This window comes from Gastrolobium bilobum, unplaced genomic scaffold (assembly GCF_033153095.1).
Source record: "Gastrolobium bilobum isolate Gb01-03AN ecotype WA unplaced genomic scaffold, APGP_CSIRO_Gbil_v1 utg693, whole genome shotgun sequence".
Lineage (NCBI taxonomy): Eukaryota > Viridiplantae > Streptophyta > Magnoliopsida > Fabales > Fabaceae > Gastrolobium > Gastrolobium bilobum.
The window spans coordinates 44,669-65,348 of record NW_026895687.1 but is presented as its reverse complement, the minus strand read 5'-3'; the positions used below and the strand labels follow the sequence as shown (position 1 = coordinate 65,348).

The following is a 20,680-nucleotide window of genomic DNA, read 5'->3' as shown; positions in this document are numbered from 1 at the left end:
ATAACAGGGAAAATACAAATCAAATCAAATAATTCACAATATACAATCAAAAAATTATGGGATCTATTTCCTTATTTAGCAGATACTTTTCAACACATGTACTGGACAATTCATTAAAATACTCACTTGGGCTGAATCAACTTGGACGGAAGACTGACTGGTTGCAGGAAATAGCATTGCAGAGATGGAAGATTTGGATGAGGCTTTGGATTCTTTTGTTGAGTGACCGCTTGAAGCAGAAGCTTCATGGACTGATGAACCTTTCTTTACACGCCTTGCACCAGCTGCGGTTGAAACCTTCCAAACCTCCTGCATAAATAATCATTATTTTAACATATACATAAAATATCTATGAATTTTAGCTTTGGATTTGGAATGAAGTTAATAAGATATTTGAAATTCTAAACTAGCCTGTCGGCGTTGTGAATCTCGTTCTTCTTCTGGGAAGAAATACCCCCACATCATTCGGTACATCGTCTCTGTCAAATGGATCTTAAGGGGATAAATCTCTACCTATAATGTAAAGTAAGTGCATGTTAGGAAAGCAATTATTCATATTAGTCTATGTAACACCCCAAATTTCTAACAATTTTAAAATATTCTTATAATAGCAGAATTTGCCAAAATTTACATTTAATTATTTATTAGGATCTCATAAATATTGCGGAAGCTAATCTAAAATCAATTTCGGAAAATGTTACCGCTGCACCTTTAACATGGACAAGTCAAGGCTAGCTTTATCATACTCTTATACCAAAATATATTCAATGTAAATATTTAAAACTTTAAAATGTAAATCCAGAGTCTAAGATTAACTTAAATATATTTTATACATCTATTAAATCCTAAGCCTAACTTGAAAGGTTCGAGATGTTATCCCCTTAAGGGTGAGTACCGATTGTACACAGTCTTACCTTAATATTTTCTGTAAAGAGACTGTTTCCTGAATTAGAACCCTTGATCTTCTGGTCACAAAAGACCAACCTTACTGCTGCTCCAATGATTGCCATCTATATTTCAACTCCCCATCTTGAAGAAAAATCTACATAATGCATATTTAAAATCTTCTATCTCCATATTTATATTTATATTTTTATTCTTCCACTGCAATTGCTTATTTATTATACATGTGAGCTTGACATTGTATTAGCAGCACGGGTATATTTCAGGCATGTTTATGGTTGGCCTTTGTCGAAAACAGCTACCCAGGCCAACTTGATTTCAAAGGTATGAATAGCAATGCTACTTAAAGTCTACCAATGTGTTTGCCAAAGGGTTATGACATATTTATGTTCAAACTCTAAAATATTAATGCCATATAAATCCCTTCTCACACTGACGCCCAAGCTGGTATGTGTTCTCTAATTAACAAATCCTTGGAATAAGAGAACAAAAGTGCAAAAGAACTTTATACTAACTTCATAAGATTATATTATCTTGGACAGGGTCTACTTAATGAAACTCCACTAAAGTATTTCACACAGTGTCAATTTTAAGCAATTGCCATGAAACATAAGAAAAACCCAAATTAGAATAAGAGATGGATTCTATTGTTCTGTATTGAACTTTCCCGATTTTATGGAACAAAATAACCTAAAGGAAATACTTACCTGGAAAAGTTCAAAGGGAGAACTTCCATCCTTTGGAGCTCCCTGTTTCGCATCAACTTGAAGCATCACTTTTCTGGAAAAAGAAGAAGCAAGCGTGCAATATTAAGATACACAGAAGATAAGGAAAACACAGAAAGAAATTCATTTTTATAGAAAAAAAGGTAACAATATCAGTCTTATAATCAAATCTCAAATTATTCAAGAGACTCCTCTTTCCCTCCCCCGATCTACACTTACAATTTTGACAGTTACAGACTGGTAAATTTTGTAGTTTTAGTTATACTTTTCCATGTCTAGTAGTCCATCATTTTTATTATTCCTATATGCTTTTCATTTCAGATGGCCATCTTTAGCCCTTTTTCCCTATATTTATTTATCTTTCCCTCAATCTTTTTATTATTATTATTATTATTTCTTTAATTTTCGGGTTCATCGACCGCCAACTCCAACTAATTTGAGATAAAGGTGATATTGATGTATGCCTTTTCTTTTGCAATATGGAGAGTTAAAATAATAGGAATGTAACCCATCTCCAACAATTAAGAAAATACCTTGAACAAACAAAACAATAAATACCAGAAAATCAACCTAGAAGCACCAACAAGTTCAAGAAAAAGTCCAGGAAAAATTACATACTTTCCCCATTCAGGTGGGGGATTCCATGCTGACAAGATCATATCAGACTTGGCATTAGGCAGACAGTTTCTGAAAACAAAATATTTTGTTGTAAACTGAGAAACGCCCACATCCTTGTAATCCCGGTCGAAGTCGTAGATCTAAGTGGTTGGCAGAATGAAACTGAATTAGCATATTCTTGAAAATGGAGCTCCCAAAAAAAAGAGAACTATGGAAGTAGAAAACTATGGACTATAAAGGAACCATCATGCTCAGGCATAGGAAAAGGACAAGGAAGAACATAAAACTAGAAAAGACCACTGCGAATTTAAGTTTGAAAGTAGGAAACCTTCAGAACCTATTAATGCATACGAAGCCAACTTGTTGCTGAGAATATTTGACGTTGAGACAGCAGTTCATATAAACAGATTTTTCAGTGGACTCGATCAGTTTTGGAAGGAAAATCAGAGAGAGAGGGGAGATGGATTAAGGTTTGCAAAATAATTCTTACCATGTCATTAATCTCGGCTTCAGCAAAGGATTTACCATCAAGAAGCATGCTCCAAACAACTTTGGTAATATGCATAGATATGCGCATAGCATAAGAAGGACTTTTGTTCTTCTCCTTCTCCATTAGCCGCAGCTGTGCAGCTTTTTGCAGAGCCATTCTTAGTGATGCATATGCTTCCTTCTTAGATTTTTGTGCACTTATAAGTTCTCTCTTCAGTTCTTGAACCTGCCAGTGTTGTACTACTTTGATTACACATGCAAATTTTTCATATACTAAAATCAGCATATAACTTCAAAAATAGTCTACACATCTCAAAACAAGTTTGAACGCGAAGCGATAGTGATAATATACTTGTGACAGCTTTAGATTCCACAAATTCCAAGGAGAGACGCAATATCCTTTCCCACTCCTAAAAAAAGGGCAAAGAACCAAAGCAAAATAGTAGAAAAGTAGCTAATGAGGTTGGTATTAGAAAACTCAAGGGTTTTCTTCACAGTAACAGATTAAGGATTTGGGTCTAAGAAAGTAATTCTTAGGGTATTGAGGTGATGAGTAGTAAGAACTGAATACTTTTTGACATAGAGAAAGTATGTTCTTGATTTGCTCGAAGCTAAACCTGTAGGAACTACTATGATTCGTAATGTCAAACTCTTAACAGATGATGGAGATGTTATTTCAGATCTTGAACTTGCAAGTAAGCTTAACTAGCTTACAATCACTTGTCTACTTTTTGCAGTCTTTGTCAGCATGGTTAGTCTGTTTATGTCATTTCCGCACTACCCATTGGGAGGCTGTTATTCATATATTGAGCTACGTAAAAGGGGCTCTAGGTCGAGGTGTTTGGTATAGGTCGAGGTGTTGTGTATTATAATTTTCCAAGATTTCTTTCCAATAGAAAGTTATTCTGTATCAATGGTTTTGATTGTACACAATGTTTAAGCTTTAAGAAGGCTAACTTGTCCTCTTTTTACTATACATTACTTTCCTTCTAAGAAAAGTTTTTGTAGAGATAATTCTAGGGAAATAAATAAAGAAAATAAACTCACCCTATTATCTGTCACAAATTTCTTATAATCCATCCTCTCAAATCTGTCTTATAAAAGGAAAAAAAAGGGGAAAACGAATATACAATATTACACAATTATTCCTGTTTTATTTGCAACACACAACCATAAAAATATCATTTTAAAAAGTACTAGCCTTATTTTTCTTGGGCAGATAGATTCACCTGAATTCAAAGAACAAGCATGCATAATTAGACTCAAACCATCCAGTCACATCATTTAAAGGTTTGTTAACAAGATTCATTTCTTACCAGCATGGCACTTCCACAGCCTATCATCCACAAGTCTGCTTCCTTTTCTTGATGTACATCTCTAGAAGGGTCACACCAGACAGACAATTTTCTTATATCATCAAGAAGCAACTTCTGTTCTCTCTCTTTCTTTTCGAGGTTTATTTTTGCAAGTTCCACCTCTTCAACACCATCAGGAACTACCTCATCTGCTTCCTCTTCGACAACTTCGTCATCTTCAACAGAAAGTGACAAGCTACTTTTTTGAGGCCTAGGTTGTTTATGATATACTTAGTTAATTTGAAGGACTCTTCATATAGAACAAAATATCTTGGATTCTAAGTTTCTTGAATGGAAAAAAAAAGACTGCATCAAGGCAATAATCATATAATTTAATTACCTGGACTACATAAATTAAAACCAAACCCATGAATAAGAAACATGTCTGACTTATAAATAATTTCACACTGTAAATGAACAATAGATTTAAATAGAGGACTACTGCAGAGTCAATAAACATCTAACCTCATCAGGTCAGTATCTACAACAAAAAGCAGTTTAGATGTTGATAATATATAAAGATTGATGTTGACCACGTGACTTGACCATGCTAAATAACAAAACCAACAAAAAATCAGTAGTTTGATCTATCCATATATAATAGCTGATAAATTTGGCTCCAGAGCCCCAGAGACGAAATACGAGTGATCCTACCTATGTAGTCGTTTACAACAGAATGGTCAAACTTACATGGTACTGTTAAATTTGATCGAGTAATAAATGATGTAAACAAACATGAGTGTTTGAAGTAGGTAAAAACATAAAAAGTAGATTTAAAATGAATACAAAGCAAGAGGGGTTGTCCATACTTTGGAAGCCGTGCAAAGAGAAGATTGTTCAACACATCCAGCATGACCTGAAACTGGCGAGATGTCATTGTGGCTGTTATATTATGAGAATTGAATTTGAGCTCCTTCAAGGGCTTCACCTGCAATGGCAAGTTCAAGTATGGATTTGTCACAGATTATTGGCTACCATAGCCATGACAAAATACATATAAACCAGAGAAACATACTCATTAAATATATGTATGTCTGGGAATACATGCATCTATTAAGAAAGTTAATTGGGAACAGCCTTCAAGTGAGACACATCCCCGCTCACGATCAAGTTGCAGATGCTCTAACCATGCATATTGAATAAAGTTATTTTGTGATAACAAGTCAACCATTTTTATAATACACAATCGTATTCAACATGACTGAACAAAACATATTGAGATCGACCGCCACTTAATCAAAAAGAAACTAGATAGCAGACTAATCACTACTTAATATATTCTCTCTAGTTGTCAATTAGCTTGATGTCTTGATAAAAAGACTTTCCAACGACAGATTTCAAGAACTTCTAGCAAGTTGGGAATAATAAATACCCATTCCTCAACTTGATGGAGAAAGTTGTAAATCTGTACTTATTTATTTCCTTTATTAGTCAAATACCCATTCCTCAAATTAGTGTTTCCTTAGTCAAATTAGTGTTTCCTGTAATGATAAATACACATGCAGATTTCGTTTATTTCTTCTTCAGCGTACTAGGTCCATTAGTCTCTTTATATATATTGTACCCCATTTGTATATGTTTACTTGGGAATCAATAATGTTTTTCATTTTTTCTCCTTTCAAGGCTTGTCTATGAAGATAAAGGTCATATTCAAATTGTTGGATACTCATACGCTAATAAGGCAAACTCCCTTACCGATAAAAGGTCCACTTTTGGGTACTGTACATTCATTAAGGATAATATAATGTTGATAGGAACTAACACATCAACCGGGTGTATGCTAGGAAGTGGTATAGAGGATTGTGCCCTTCACAAGCCAAAGCCATGTGATTCTCACTTGGTGGGAGAAAAGGATTAAGAGGGAAGAGTGGGAGAAGTGTGAGGTACTGTTAGGCACCAAAATCATTGCTTAAAATCAAATTAGCATTTATTAGCTTTCATTAATAAAAGGATTATGTTGTTATCAATTCATCCTAATTAGTATCAGTTAGGCGGCTTTACCTTTTTAGCAATTCAATTAGTATTAATAAAATGATTAGATATCAATTAATTGTGATTAGTATCAACTAATGGATTTACTGACTTTATCTTTTTAGTATTTCAAATACTTGATATAAAAGGCCAAATGGCTAAATGGAATAGAAAAGAAGAAGAAATTCACTTCCTCCCAACAATTCTCTAAACTCGCTTGCCTCTCTCTATCTTCTTTTATGTCCTGTCTCTATCCTATTCTGTCAAATAAAAAACTGCTCTTAACATTTTGGTGCTCTCGTCCACATTACCTCCTATAATGCCCAGTAACCAGATCACGAACAAGGGGAGGCCGTTGCAGATTTGTGCCATCTGCTCTCCGAATTTCAGGAATTCATCATTGCCACCTAGAACCAACAATTCTTTGAATTTCAGGCATCACTATTGTCATCTAGAATCACATCTGATGGTAGAGACCCTTACGAAACTATTATAAATATTAGAATTATTTTATTATTATTTTGTAATAGTTAGAATACTCTATAAGTGTATTTGGACTTAGCCCATTAGGTTTTTTATTCTCTTTAAATAGAGAACTCTTGTACAAATATTATACAATTCAATTATGTACAAATCTTCTTTTCTAGTTGGTATCAGAGCCTCGGTGTACCGGGTTCGATCCTCACGGCCACCCACTTTCTTTCTTTCTAGTGGAATTTCTTTCTTCGCACAGGTAGGTGGGCCTGTGCATCGTCCACCCTTCAAGCCAAGTGGGCTCTGATACCATGTAAAGAACCAATTCAACCCAAAAGCTTAAACTGTTGGGTAAGGCTACATTAATGATTTTATATATCTCAACAGAAACTATTAGACAAAAGGGACGAGCTCCTAGAGGTAGAACTTTGCCCCCCAAACCAAGCTCAAGGCTTTCTGAGACACAAACCTCAACGACCACCTTCATTCATTGATCCCACGACCATTTTTGCCTCCCTTGGCAGCCTTTGTTGCTTTCCGATCCCATCAAACGCAGTTTCCTATCAAACGCCAGACTGAGGAAAAGGTGCATGAGTGCTGCGACAAAGAACTATGCTTTAAATGAAATGAGAAGTTCGTCTGCGGACATTGATCCAAAAGAGCATCCCTTTATATTTGGATGGTCTGCCCTCCATGGAGGACCACTTTTTACAGCCCAAGCTTGTCGAATCTATCCAATATGGAGAGGTTTTGCAAATGACACTAATTTGTGATAACCAAGATGTGTTGCATATTACCTCCAATCTAGTGTTTTAACAGAGGACCAAACATATTGAGATCGATTGTTACTTCATTAAAGAGAAAATATTATCTAGAGACATGGCCACTAGTTTTGTCCACTCAAGCGATCAACTAGAAAATATCTTTACTACGACATTTAGAGGTTCTCAGTTACACATGTAACCGGCTTGGTGCATTAGAATTTACACGCTCCAACTTGAGGAGAAGCGTTGGTAATGTAAATAATGTCTAGACTCATTGCATAGGCCAATCATATCATGTATTTATAGTAACTAGGGTATCTAATATCTTTGTAATTATTATTTTTCATTTATATAATTCAGTCTCTGTTGTGTAATCTAACACACGGATTTCACTACATGCCTCTTGTTTCCTCTTCAATTAACAGCCAAAAAGGTCTCTTAAGTGTTAGGACAAATCAAATGATCCCCACAAACACCAAACAGCCTATTCAAGAAAAAATTAGGAACCAGACTATGCAAAAAAAGATTTATAACTGATTCGGAATTCTTCATGCATATAACACAAATATCAGGGGAGATGGCTATCTAGGTCTCCAAATCTGCAACAAACAATTAGTATGAATCCTATTCAGTACCGCATTCCATACTAAAGACATCAACTTGGCTTTGATTTCTAAATAAATTTATCACAGGCTAGAATATTAATCAACAACATCAAGTCATCAACATCATTAACACTTTTATCGCAAATAAGTTGAGGTCAGTGGTAGATGAACCCAAATGAAAGGTACGAAAAAGATAAAAATAAAATTTAAGTATATATATATATAGGGTTTGGTGTTTGTCCTTTTGTGTCCTTTTAAGTTAGAGAAAGAGATAAACAACGGAAATCATGGGAAAGAAAGTGAGCGTTTTTTTTTTAATTTAAATTTTAAACACTAGTTTTAACTAAAATGACTATCATTTAAAAGGACAAACATTTTTCCCATATATATATATGGGCTTAACATTTCTGCAGCAGCCGTAGATAGTGTTATCTACAACTGACACAGAAAAGTGGGCCCCACAGCTTTAAAAAAAAAAAAAACTCAGGATCCGTTGCCGTATCCTAGGATCCGGACGCGGATCCTTGCTTGCTGTAGGTACAGCAGCTGCAGAAATCATTTTGCCTATATATATATATAACATACAGGCTAGAGTATTAATATGATAAAAAAAAAATCTTACCTTCAGTTCTGGAGTGCCTCCTTTGTGCCTCGTGTACTGAAAGTACATATCACAAGGCATAAAAACTCTCTCTAGAAGAGCACCTGTACGCATTACTTTTGGAGAGCCTCTGAGAATTTTCGGTAGCCACTGCACTCCAGCTCCTAGGTCAACATCTGTTGGTGCAACATGGGCCTGTACACGCTCCAACATAACAGACAACTCCATTCTTTTCCAAGCAATTTCAGGTTGGTATTCACCAATATGTCCATCTGTAGTACCAAGTGCTTGCTCAATCATCTCATGACCAACATGAAGGATTGAATGAAATGACTGGGCTAAAATGCGGCCGCTTACTGCAGCAAGCAAAAATCTACCCTGTAAGAGCATGAGTACATACATAATCTTGGCAGTTGGCATATTCTTTTGAAAATTTCATATCTGATCAGATTGATCAATAGTGAAGTATCAGAGGAGTACAATGTAACACCCAGGCACAACATTGCTGTAAAGAAGGAATGAAAGGGTTGATGACTATACTGACAAAACTGATAACTACTTTCACCTATCTCCTACTCGCCTAGCATTCATAAAATGGTGCAATTTTCTTGGTTTATTACCAAAAATACTTGAAATAGTCTATTTATTCTAGTTCAATATCAATTATAAATATAAATAAAAACTTGAAGGAAAAATAAAAAAAGGGAGCAAATTTCAGCAAATTTCAGCACATTAAAGTACAATATAGTGTTATTGGTAATGTTACCTTTAAATCTTCAATTTTCAAACTTTATTCTTCACCTATCTATCTCTGTGTGTGTATGTGTTTTGACCAAGAAATTGATTATAATACCAAAAGAGATGAAAAAGGAGTTTATGAAGGGAGTAATCAAAAACCAAATTAACAGTGAAATAGAAAACCAAAGCTGTTTGTTGTTTCTGAAAATAAGATATTTTCAAAAAAACAAATTAAAAAGGGAAACAAAAGGGGAAAAGGGAATATTTTTTTAATCTTGGGTCAAGTCTCTACCTAAAAGGAAAGCACAATAATTAAAATGCACATTTCCGCCCATAAGCTCTATTTAAAATGCACAAGTATTTTTTGAACTTACATGTGCATCCTCTGAGTGAAGATTAAACTGTGGTTCAATAACATTCACCATGAAGTGTCGAATCCCCTCTTTTGAATCATCTGTATTTTCATTTTTATCTGGCAATGGACAAAAAAGGGAAATGGCAGAAGGGGAACAAACCTCTTAGTGAAAATACTTAAGAACAAATGGTGCTTAACAAAAATACGTCAGAATATGGCAAGCAATAAAACTATTTGTGGCAAAAGAAGACATATTTACTAATGTCTTTATTTATTTTTGAACGTGCTACTAGTCTTTGATCTAATTTGCATCCAAATTAATAGCAGTTGTGGAAATTTCTTGAAGCACATGATACATACCAGATGGCAAGTCGTCCACCTTAACTGAATGTGGTGGGGATGAAAGTAATCCAGCAGCTGTGGCAGTCTGAGAAGAGGGAGAATCTGAGATGTTTCCAGCAACAAGGGGATTAGAAACTTCATCTTGACAGGTTTCAGCTCCATCATCTTGACAGGTTTCAGCTCCATCATCTTGATGAGTTTCATCTCCATCATGTTGATGGGTTTCAGCTTCATCATGTTGATGGGTTTCATCTCCATCATGTTGACGGGTTTCAGCGTCATCATTTTGATGGGTTTCAGCTCCATCATGCTGTTTGTTGTCCTCAAATAATTTTCTCTGTGCATACTGTCGCGAAGGAGAAGGCTTAGCAGGTTCAAAGGCTTTGGATAGACCACCAACCCAGAAACAAATAGCATCTCTGTTTTCAATAGTCCATAGAAGCTTGAGACCGTAGACAAACACACGCTGACAATTGTCAGCTATTACCACATTGTATCCATCATCATCACTTGGGTCTGATTGAATATGCTCATCAGTTCCGCTCCCATGTTCACACTCAGACCGTATATCGGTCTTTTCAACATTTCTTCTTCCTGCTTCATGCCAAGCAACTAACCTAGCAGGATCAGCCTTCGGGGACTGTCTTCTTATAGTAAAGTAATCACAGGATAACAGAAATCCATCATCAGGATTTTTCTGTGTCAAGTAACCTTTTTCAGAGGGGATTTTATTCTCGGATGCAGATTGTGAGTTTTTTGGTGTCATGCTAACTAATTTAGCAACCCTGCTGTAGTCTTCTTTAATTAGAAAAGCCTTGGGCATATGAAGGTCAATACCTTGGTAAACAAGATCAAGAAGGTCACGTTTGCTTTCAAAAGTATACTTTTGCTTGCCCCTACTAAAACATAATTCAAACTTTAGCTTTGTCATCATAAAGGTCAGTCCTTTGGCTGGATCATCATCATGTAAAGGCATGTTCTTTATACAGACTGGTGTAGAATCTATACGGATCATAAATTCAGTCATCACTTTATCTAATGAAAGATTGCCTGATCTGACAAGTCTTGGAACTCCAAAACGAGGCCAACGCGAGAAGGTGCGCAGTTTATGTGGAGGAATGTAGTTCAAGTTCCAGAATCTTACAATCCATGCAAGATCATGAGCACCAAGTTTCACTGTTGGAGAAGTAAGTGAAACATTCTGAAAAATGTCAGGAGGATGATGTACAGTAGCATCTCCTTCAATACTAGCTCTTGCAATGGAGGATGGACATTGTTTTTCTGATGAAGGATGAAAGGATCCAAAGGATAGGTTCCATCGAAGGGAAAGAGAAATGGATCTGAAGGGATCAAATACTTTCTCACGAGTTTCCCCCTCAATTGGAAGTGCAAATAAATAATGATTCAAGGGATTGCCAGAGTCACAATCCCAGTCCATTGTAACTTCAAGTGTAAAGACTGGGGCTTCCAAAAATGCACCAGAGACACCTGTTGGAATTTTGGAACCACGTTTGTTTGCCAAACTCTCCAAACTACTCAATAAAACCTTGAAATCTTTGGCACAAACAAGAACATGACCATCTGACTGGTGAAATTCCATAGAGCTAGTCAGAATTTTAAGTTTATCAAGCTTTTCATAAGGATTAGTACTTGCCAAAATATTCCATTTTGTTTCAGAAAATAATAAGGAAATTCTTCCATGAATGTAATTTCTCATGTCATCCCACCATGGCAAACTCCGCTCTTTTTTTGGTGGTATAATAAGTGGGCCAGGATTCCTAACACTTAGATTAGCCCTCCGTAGCACCACAGTGAAAGCATAACTAACGTCAGCAAAAACTGGTTCATAACCCACCCCAAATGACACTTCGCCTTTCTGAAAATGTATTGGCAAATTTGAGTATGTCTTCATTGGTGGAGTAGTACCGCTAGCTGATCGAAGCATGCTCACCTTTCTCCATCTCCCAACATAGACATCTTGAAGTATTTGAGGTTGAAAGCTAGTTGCCTAGTTGAAATAAATAAAATAATAATGACCAAGAAATATTATCAGGGTGATAATCATCTAGTTAATCCCCCAAATAGAGTAAAAGAAACAATTACGGAGTTCAGTTTAAGTAATAGGTTCTTTTTTCTTAAAAAAGAAGAAGAAGAAAGTAACAGGTAACAAATACATTCATGTGGACATTTGTAACACAGCTAATTATTTACTGGATCCTTTCAAGATATGATTCTATATGTTAACAGGATCTTCATTACTTAAGGATGACGAGTATATGCAATCAGCATAAACAAAAAGGTATATATAGAACGAAGAAAGAAATTAGATTTCTTTTACCTGCTGAGCCAACACAAGACAACCTTCACATTTACCAGAACTTCCAGAGAAAAGTGGATATGGGTAATTTCGAAGCTGGACCACAAGAGAACCAGTACTTAAGAGAATGTTTGCCCCATAAAGTCGTGAAAATGGTATATCATATTCAAGACAGACAGGATCAAGCTTCCTTAGAACCTCAATCATCCCATCATCACCACCACCAATTTTTGTCAAGCTTATATCTAAGTCCAATGCAGAGATTGTAAGAAGAGAAGACCTTGCAGAACTAGGTTTGAAACCAGCTTGAAAGCCATCTTTACAAGCCCCTGACCCTTCAGATAACACTAGGTTCTGGCATGCTTGGTAATATGATTGGAATGATTGTTTATAAATTTCTTCTTGCATGGATTCAATAGTTGGAGAATTATTTACGTCATCCTCAGCAACATTAAAATTGACCTTTCTTTCTTGAGAAGAATTATTGGTGTCATCAGTAGATTTTGGATCTTGCTTGGCCTTCTGTATAAATTCATCCAGAAAGTTTAACCGAACAGCTAACTCACCAGCTTCCTTCTTCAAAAGCTGATAATGCTCATCAAGCCATCCCTGGATTGGTTCCTCTTCAATATCAGCAGTTAACTTGCGTATGAAAAACTTTATGCATCCAAATTTTGCTGAACTAGGTTTTTTAACTTTAGAACTCTCTTTCTTCACAGGAAAAACTAAATTATTCTTAGCAACAATAATGAGCTTCAAGCCTCTTAACATATCCTCAAAAGCATCATCAATAGCACGCAATTGCAATCTGTATGGTATACAAATGTGAACATCGAGACCTTGAATTACCCAATCCCATGTCGTGGCTACAGATCCCTTTGCATCAGATGCATTAGCAGATATACTAGGAATTCGTGAAATTTGCATCCGACTACTCTTGAAGATTCTAGCCCCATTAAAACTTAGCATGAGTCCTTCAAGGAGCACTCCGATACGAGCATTCTCAGAGAAAATTGACTGCACCTGGACCATAGCATCAACTCCATCTCCTAGCTCAGCAGATATATTTAACATTTCCACATCAACAGCAAAAATAGATTCTTTCTTCTTTTTAGGATGCCCTGATTCCTCAGTAGCTTCATTTTTACAATTAGCATCTCTCATATAAGACACTTCTTCCATATGTTCATTACCCTGCTCCTGAAGCTTCCTATTGTGTACCACTGATTTCAGCTGGAGAACAAGTTCAATCAGTGATAGATGTAAATCAGGCTCCCACCTCACTGTAATGTCAGTAGCACTGAAAAGAGAACATGCAGCATTCTCTTTAAGGCCACCTAAGCGTTGTACAAATTTAGCATTTTGCATATCAAATAATGCCACCTTTGTTACTGGCCTATTTTCCTCCATATATTCCTGATAGATAGATCTGGCCCTTTCAAGTTCTACCTGTGTGGATTGCTTCTCCTTGTTCATACACAACTTAAAATGAAAGATTTCAAGAAAGATAGAGTACTTTAGCTTCTGATATTCATTGGAAATAGTGGACATTATGTTTGCATTGCGCGGGGTACCATCTGCTGACACATTTATTATAACTCTACCACCCTGGGAACCATAATTAACTCGCTTGGGATCTGGAACAACTGTATTTTCCAATCCGGTCTCCCCCAATACATATACTGAACATTGTTCAACATTGCATTTCAATATTTGAATTCCCTTTTTCGAAGTTTTTGATAAATGCCCCCTGCTCTCTGTTAATTTTTTCTTTGGAGGAGATAAGCTTTTTAATAAAGATTGAAAGGATATTGCTGTTGATATGAATGATTCTATACGCTTGAAAGTTAGATAAATTCCCATGCCAGTCACATCAACTGATAAACCTAGCATATACCTAGAACCATCTTCTTCAGAGGATTTCATGTCCTTTTTACCCCAATCCAAACTAACCTTTGTAATGTGCATAATGGAGCCAGAGTTTGATTCCAAACCAAAAAAACTTTCTTTCAAGCAGTCTTGATATTCATCAGCCAAGCGGAGAATTAATTCACCAAGTTCGAGGTGTACTGTAGTCCCCATATTTGAAATGTTGTTTGCAAACAGATGTGATGATTGTAAGCAACCCTAGATTTGGAAAGCAGTACATGGATGCTTTAAAGTAAATGTCTATACTTAAATCATTTAAATTAACATATAAAAAAAGGCATAATAAGGATAACTTCATCCAAAAAATTAAAACTTAAAAAGAGTAAAAAATTGGAGATATAATGACTTCAAAGAAAGGAATTTAAAGAATCAAACATACCAAACAAGCCCACCCATAGCTTTCCTATGATGGAAAGGATCAATTAAGCGTCCTTCCAACAAAATACCATGAGCTAGTTATTGAAAATGATATTTTGAACCTTAAATCTCATAGTCAAATAACTGTTATAAATGTTTCTCTTCTAATAGTTTATAAGGATGTGCATACAAATTTAAGGAAAAAATACATAATTATACACCATGACCTTAGATTATTTTATTACTTAGATTCTGGAATCTTCTTTGAGCTTAGCCCATTAGGTCTTTTAGTCTCTATAAATAGAGACCTTTCTTGTACAGTTATACAGACAATATATACAACATTCATATTTCCACAATATCAAGTCCAACCATGGCAGGGACCGATTAGAGCTCTTGATACCATAATTGGAAGAGATACTCTAATGAGAATATGAGAGAAAATGAATCAAGTGATTAGAGAAAATATCTGAATAGAAGAAACTTTTTTTTTTGGGTGTGTGTTTTCTCTGATTAGGATATAATTTTATTTCCTACACACACATAAAAGTATGTGGGATTCATGTGAGGTCATTTGAAGAGAAGAGAGAGAGAAAAAGAAAATATGAACCCCACACAATTTTATGTATATGTAGGAGATAAAATTTATCTACTACAACATGAAAAACTTTATAGGAGAAAATGAGAGAAATGAAACAAGTGATGAGTGAAAATCTTTGATAGAAGAAACTTTTTTTTTTTTGTATGTGTTTTCTGAAATTCATAGGATCAGTTCTCAGTAACTCCCTAACTGAATACAGTAACTGTCTGAGTTCTTACTAATTTTGTTGCAGTGAGCCGTTAAGCTTATTGACTGTGATTGTTGTTACAGTAATCCTAACAATCATAACAGTGTAGTTAGTTAGGCATCTCTAACATATGTAAATGATAAAACAAATCTTATCCCTTCGAGAAATAGTAAGTTAATTACTTTCATTTTTCAAATTTAAATATCTACTATATTAGTGATAGTGAATAAGGACATAATTGTTTAATTTTAGAATTTAATTAAAAATTTATATTAATCTACATGTATAAAAATACTGTTTATAACCGGAATCAGTTTATTCTATAATGTGCATAGCACAGGTGTTAAGTTAGTTGTGTTTCATAAATAAAAACAAGGATTTAATGTTTCTGCTTTTGCTGCAAAAAAAAAAAATTCTGCCACACTCACATAAAAGGGAGCGGGTCCCACAAGTGTGACAGAAATTTTTTTTTCTGCAGCTAAAGTAGAAACATTAACTCTATAAAACAAATGATGAGTATACCTATTTGCAAATACTTACATGATATACTGGAGAACCAGCCACATTGAAAACCATTATTGTCATCTTTGGAGCTAACAAATTACATTTCCACGTGATGATGGTCTTGCTATCAGTTGATTTTGGTTTTACAACAACAGAAGCTTCTTCCCGAAGTACCATTTTTTTCTTCTTGGACAAATGGAGGAGCAACCAAGGCTTTAATCTGCTCATTATGATGTTGCACTGTAAACCTCCAAGCTTGATTTCAATTTCAGCTCTAATAGGCGAGATTGACTGAAGTAAAGGACCCAAAATAAGAGGAAGTTCGCACAGAAAAATACAAGAAGTGTAATTCACAGTATCAAATGAAAAACACATTAAAATAATACAAATAAAAAAATGGTTTAGAGAGTCCGATTACCATTATTCGAGCTTGTCTCTCAAGCATTCTACTACTTATGGTTGTTTCATATCTAAGTGTGAGTTGCCTATACAACAGAAAAAATTAAAAAGGATTTTCTTAAATATCTCATGTGAGGATCGCTAGGATGCAGTGATCCATATCCTTAAGCATATTAAAGGAGCTCCAGGGAAAGGCCATATCAATGAAGGTAAGGGTCAGACTCAAATTTGTAAACAACCAATTCAACCCAAAAGCTTAAACTATTAGGTGAAAGCCAAATTAATGGTTTTATATAATATCCCTCTAAAATGCCCTCCCACATAAATTGATTGGTCATCTATGCATTTAAATATTATTATATTTATGCATTTAATGTGATTATCGTTTGATTGGTAATGTGAATAATTATTGTGATAATAATTGAATTATATTATGATAACCAATAATAGTAAAATAGTATTTATTTCTAGGAGCATCATAATATTAAATGCATGGGATTAGGACGAGTCAGCAAATATTTCCTTTTTCAATAAAAAGGTACATTATTACGAGACTATGAGAAGAAAAGGAAATTAATCATATTAATCATAACAAGAAAAATGAAATAGTGTATGAAGCCAATATCTGAGCCAGGTACATTCGAAGAATAAGAAATCAATATCTGAGCCACGTACATCAACGAAGAATAAGGAAATAATTGCACGAAACCCATATCTGAGCCCAGAACTTCAACTATAAATAAAGGTCTGGCCTGTCCAAACCAATTCACTTCCAATCCTCCACATTTCTCCTCTACTCTCTCTTTTTACTTCAAATTTTTATTTTTATTTTTATTTTATTATTATCTTCCTTTGGTTACCAACCGCTTCTCTCCCCGAAATCGCCTTACCTTCTAGGAGTTAGCAAACACATAGACCAGGTAATCCTAATCCCTAGGTTCTCAGAGATTATATTTAATTTGGTATAAGTAATCTTAATACTTTGAAAAATTAATATGATTTCATTAGGATATTTTAATTAAATTATTTTAACTTCTAGAAATTTATTATATAATTATTTTAGTCTAACTCTTTTTAAATGATTAATTTAGAGAATAATATGATAAATGCTGAATTATGATTATTAGATTTGGGTTTTATTTTGATAAATGCTGAATAATGATTTGGAAAGTATGGTAATAGATTTTGGCTTTATTCTGATAAAAGATGAATTTATGATTTGGATTAGATTTGGACTAATAGATATTGAATTATAATTTGGAAAATTATTATGTACTTGAGAAATTTATATAGAAATTTTCCAAATATGGTAGTTGTGACAAGATTAAATTTTTCCTGATTGTGTGTGATTGAAATAAATTAACTAGTGGGAGGATAGCTTTGGGATTATACCTTCTAAAGTGATGACCACAACATTTGGGCTTTATGCCTCCGATATATTTATGATGTGAAGAGATATTATTCGTTCTTCCCAAAGTGATGTCTGACAGGGTTTCCCGAAATACTAGTAACAACTTTGGGAAGAGGTGTGCACACTAGGAAGAGATGTTATGATGATGGCCAATTTGATTATTTGTGACTGACAGGGTTTTTCGGGTCACAAGGTAGACTGGCAGGGTTTCTCAGGTCTACCATGGTTTTCTTCTCACTAAAGGAATTTAATAAAGATAATTTATAATAATTGATTTAATTATATATATATATGAAGAATATTGAAATTGTTATGTGATTACATTTTTGATTTGATTATTATATTTGAATTATATAATTGTGTTTTGATTAGAATTACCAGCTTTGTTGACATTTGTGTTTGTTTGACTGCAATGATCCTTTGGTGGAGCAGAGTTTCAGTATTGCAGGTTGCAAAGGTTGGGGCTAGTAGTGAGCAGTGAAGATAACAACTTAGAAATTCTAACTAGTCCTAAATATTATTTAAACGTAATAAAGTTAGCTTTGCATTTGTCCCTGTACAGGTGCGGCGGTAACATTTCCCCAAATTTGTTTTAGATTAGCTTCCGCAATAGTTATAAGATCTTAATAAATAATTAAATGTTATTATTTTATGAAAATTTCTCTATTATAGGAATATTTTATTTTTGTTAAATTTGTTAGAAATTTAGGGGTGTTACAATTTAATTTTTAATTAATAGAATAAACACAGTGAGAATTGAACTCGTGACCATTTGGTCAAGGAGGCTTTGATACCATGTAAAAAATCAATTCAACCCAAAAACCTAAGCTATTATGTGAAGGCTACATTAATGGTTTTATATTATGTTGTTGTTAATATTGAAAGTATCTTTAATTATTTCTTACTTATTAGGATTTGGGTTATTTTCTTTAGGCCCATTAATCTTTATATATATTGTACCATTTTGTACATAATGTTTTATTTTTCAAGATGGCATTAGAGCTCTCGATCCGGGAGCATCTTTTACTTCCACAATCGTCTATTTTTTTACAACTTTAGTGCTGATTCTTTTTCGCCATCGTTGCGTATAACACCTCGTATTTCTAAATCATATAATTATATGTAAAATATGGATTAAGGGGTAGGATTAGTGAGAATCCTGAGTTCTGGGTCAAAATACATAAGAGGGGTAAAATGGTAAATTGCCAAACACGTAACCTAGGAAAGGAAATTTGAGTAGAAGGTTTCAAATAGGAAAACTAACACTGAAAATGGACTCAAAATGAAAAATTGAGTGGTTAGGCAAGTTTCTGGAAAAATGATGAATAGTGTTTTTACCAGGTACAAATACCGCGTACAGTTGCACCGTAAAGCGTGCCAAATGAATTTTGAGCTCTAGGTTTGGAAATAAGTTATAAATGGTACATAGGACTAGGAAATATGATTTCTGGTGAAAATTGATTGAAATTAGGGTGTTTGGGGAAGCGTGCCCACAGTGCGCATAACAACTTAAAACTGTGATTTCACCGAACGACCGGAAAACTCCGGATTCATCTGACCAAGGGAAATTAAAGGACAATGGTTGATGTTTAAAATTAGAGTTTCTAAATAGTCTAGGAATTAATGGACGTTTAGTGGTTCAAGCGAGAGATTTGAATTTATTTGAATCGCGTGAGGTAGCGGTGGGACCCACCCCACTTAAGTTATAAGACGACAACTAAGCAAATGGAACTATTCACTCATCTCCCTCCCTCTCTCTTTAACCAGCGGCCATGGAGGCTTTTAGGGGAGGAATTCTTGTTGGATTTTCTTAGTGATTTAGCCATCAAATTCAAGAAAGTTTGTCATCAAACTTCAAGTAATCAACCATCCAAACACAACCATACCTTCCACAACCCTTGAAATCTTCTTGTTTGAGAGAAAACCTTGACCCATTGCCATGAATTTGTATGGAAAAGTTGATGCTCTTGGAGTTGTTTGATCCTCCATTGCTTGGGTATTGTGTGGAGGAGTCCTAGGCCTTAATTGTGGGTAAGTTTCCACACTTTTCATTGGTGGATTGATTTTCATGAACCTACGGCATGCTTGCATGAATTGATGTGGTTGGGGACTTCAAATTGAAAATGTGTATTAGATAAAAGTGTCTTAGAATGATGTTTTATGATGATTGAGCTCATAAAATTTATTGGTGAAAAAGTTGATGAGTGGTATGCATGACTTTGTGAAATGAAAATGTTGTGGGATTGTGTAATTGAGTTGTGGAGTAATTGTATGAGTTAATTATAGGATTGTATGATGTGTGGAAGTGTTGAAATGAATTAAAAATCCCTAGGTATACAAGCATGAAAAATTCGGCCATGTAGGGAAAGTAATGAAAAAATGATGTAAAAATCATGTGATTGGTGTTGTGTGGTTGTGAATTGTGTTTAAATAGGTTGTCTGTTGGTTTGATGCATATGAATTGGAAGTGGAACCATTGGATATGTCTAAGTGTAGAAATTGGCTAAAGTAGAAAATTTGGGAAAAATGATGTTGAATGGTAATGGAGTGAAATTAAGGAATTGGTTTGATGTTTTGGTAAGCTTAGGAAGCTATTGGAAGCTTGAAATAAAATTAAGAACATGGCTAGGTCTTTTTGGGCCATTTGGCTGAACCTATGTATGTGTGGGTGGGAGTGTGGGGCTTTGTGTTTTGACTTGGTTGCACCATGGTATTGATGATCCTTGTGTGATCATTGTAGGTTTCCTCCCACGGACGTGAACCTGGAACGGTGAGCTTGGTGGGTTGCCGTTGGTCCTTGACCAAAGGGATTGTAGTAAGTACTTATGGAAATTTCATAAATTCTTGTGTAACCAAGTTGATGTGGTCATGTGGTTCTAATTGATATGGAATGACCTGTGTGCAGGCATTTCTGGTTGGATCAGGCTCAGTGGTACCTTGCATTGGAGTTATCTAGAGAGGGAGCTTCAACAAGGTAATCCTTTGGTACTGGGGTTAATCTTCGTTTGTGCTCCACCATGCCCTTGGGGGTAGTG

At 34.9% G+C, this 20,680-nt stretch overlaps 1 protein-coding gene across 1 annotated transcript in view; it reads right to left on the bottom strand.

The window, feature by feature from the left end:
• LOC133291475 (protein SABRE-like) overlaps nt 1–20,680 on the bottom strand; it is a 53,851-nt gene that overhangs the window by 4,172 nt on the left and 28,999 nt on the right. The window contains exons 8-19 of the mRNA XM_061489745.1: nt 15,872–16,126; nt 12,279–14,384; nt 9,959–11,948; nt 9,618–9,715; nt 8,527–8,883; nt 4,900–5,018; nt 4,052–4,301; nt 2,737–2,961; nt 2,247–2,386; nt 1,611–1,683; nt 412–513; nt 108–309 (exon numbers count right to left, since the gene is read on the bottom strand). Of these exons, the coding sequence (XP_061345729.1) occupies nt 108–309; nt 412–513; nt 1,611–1,683; nt 2,247–2,386; nt 2,737–2,961; nt 4,052–4,301; nt 4,900–5,018; nt 8,527–8,883; nt 9,618–9,715; nt 9,959–11,948; nt 12,279–14,384; nt 15,872–16,126 (5,917 nt within the window). The remainder of the gene's footprint in view (nt 1–107; nt 310–411; nt 514–1,610; nt 1,684–2,246; nt 2,387–2,736; nt 2,962–4,051; nt 4,302–4,899; nt 5,019–8,526; nt 8,884–9,617; nt 9,716–9,958; nt 11,949–12,278; nt 14,385–15,871; nt 16,127–20,680) is intronic.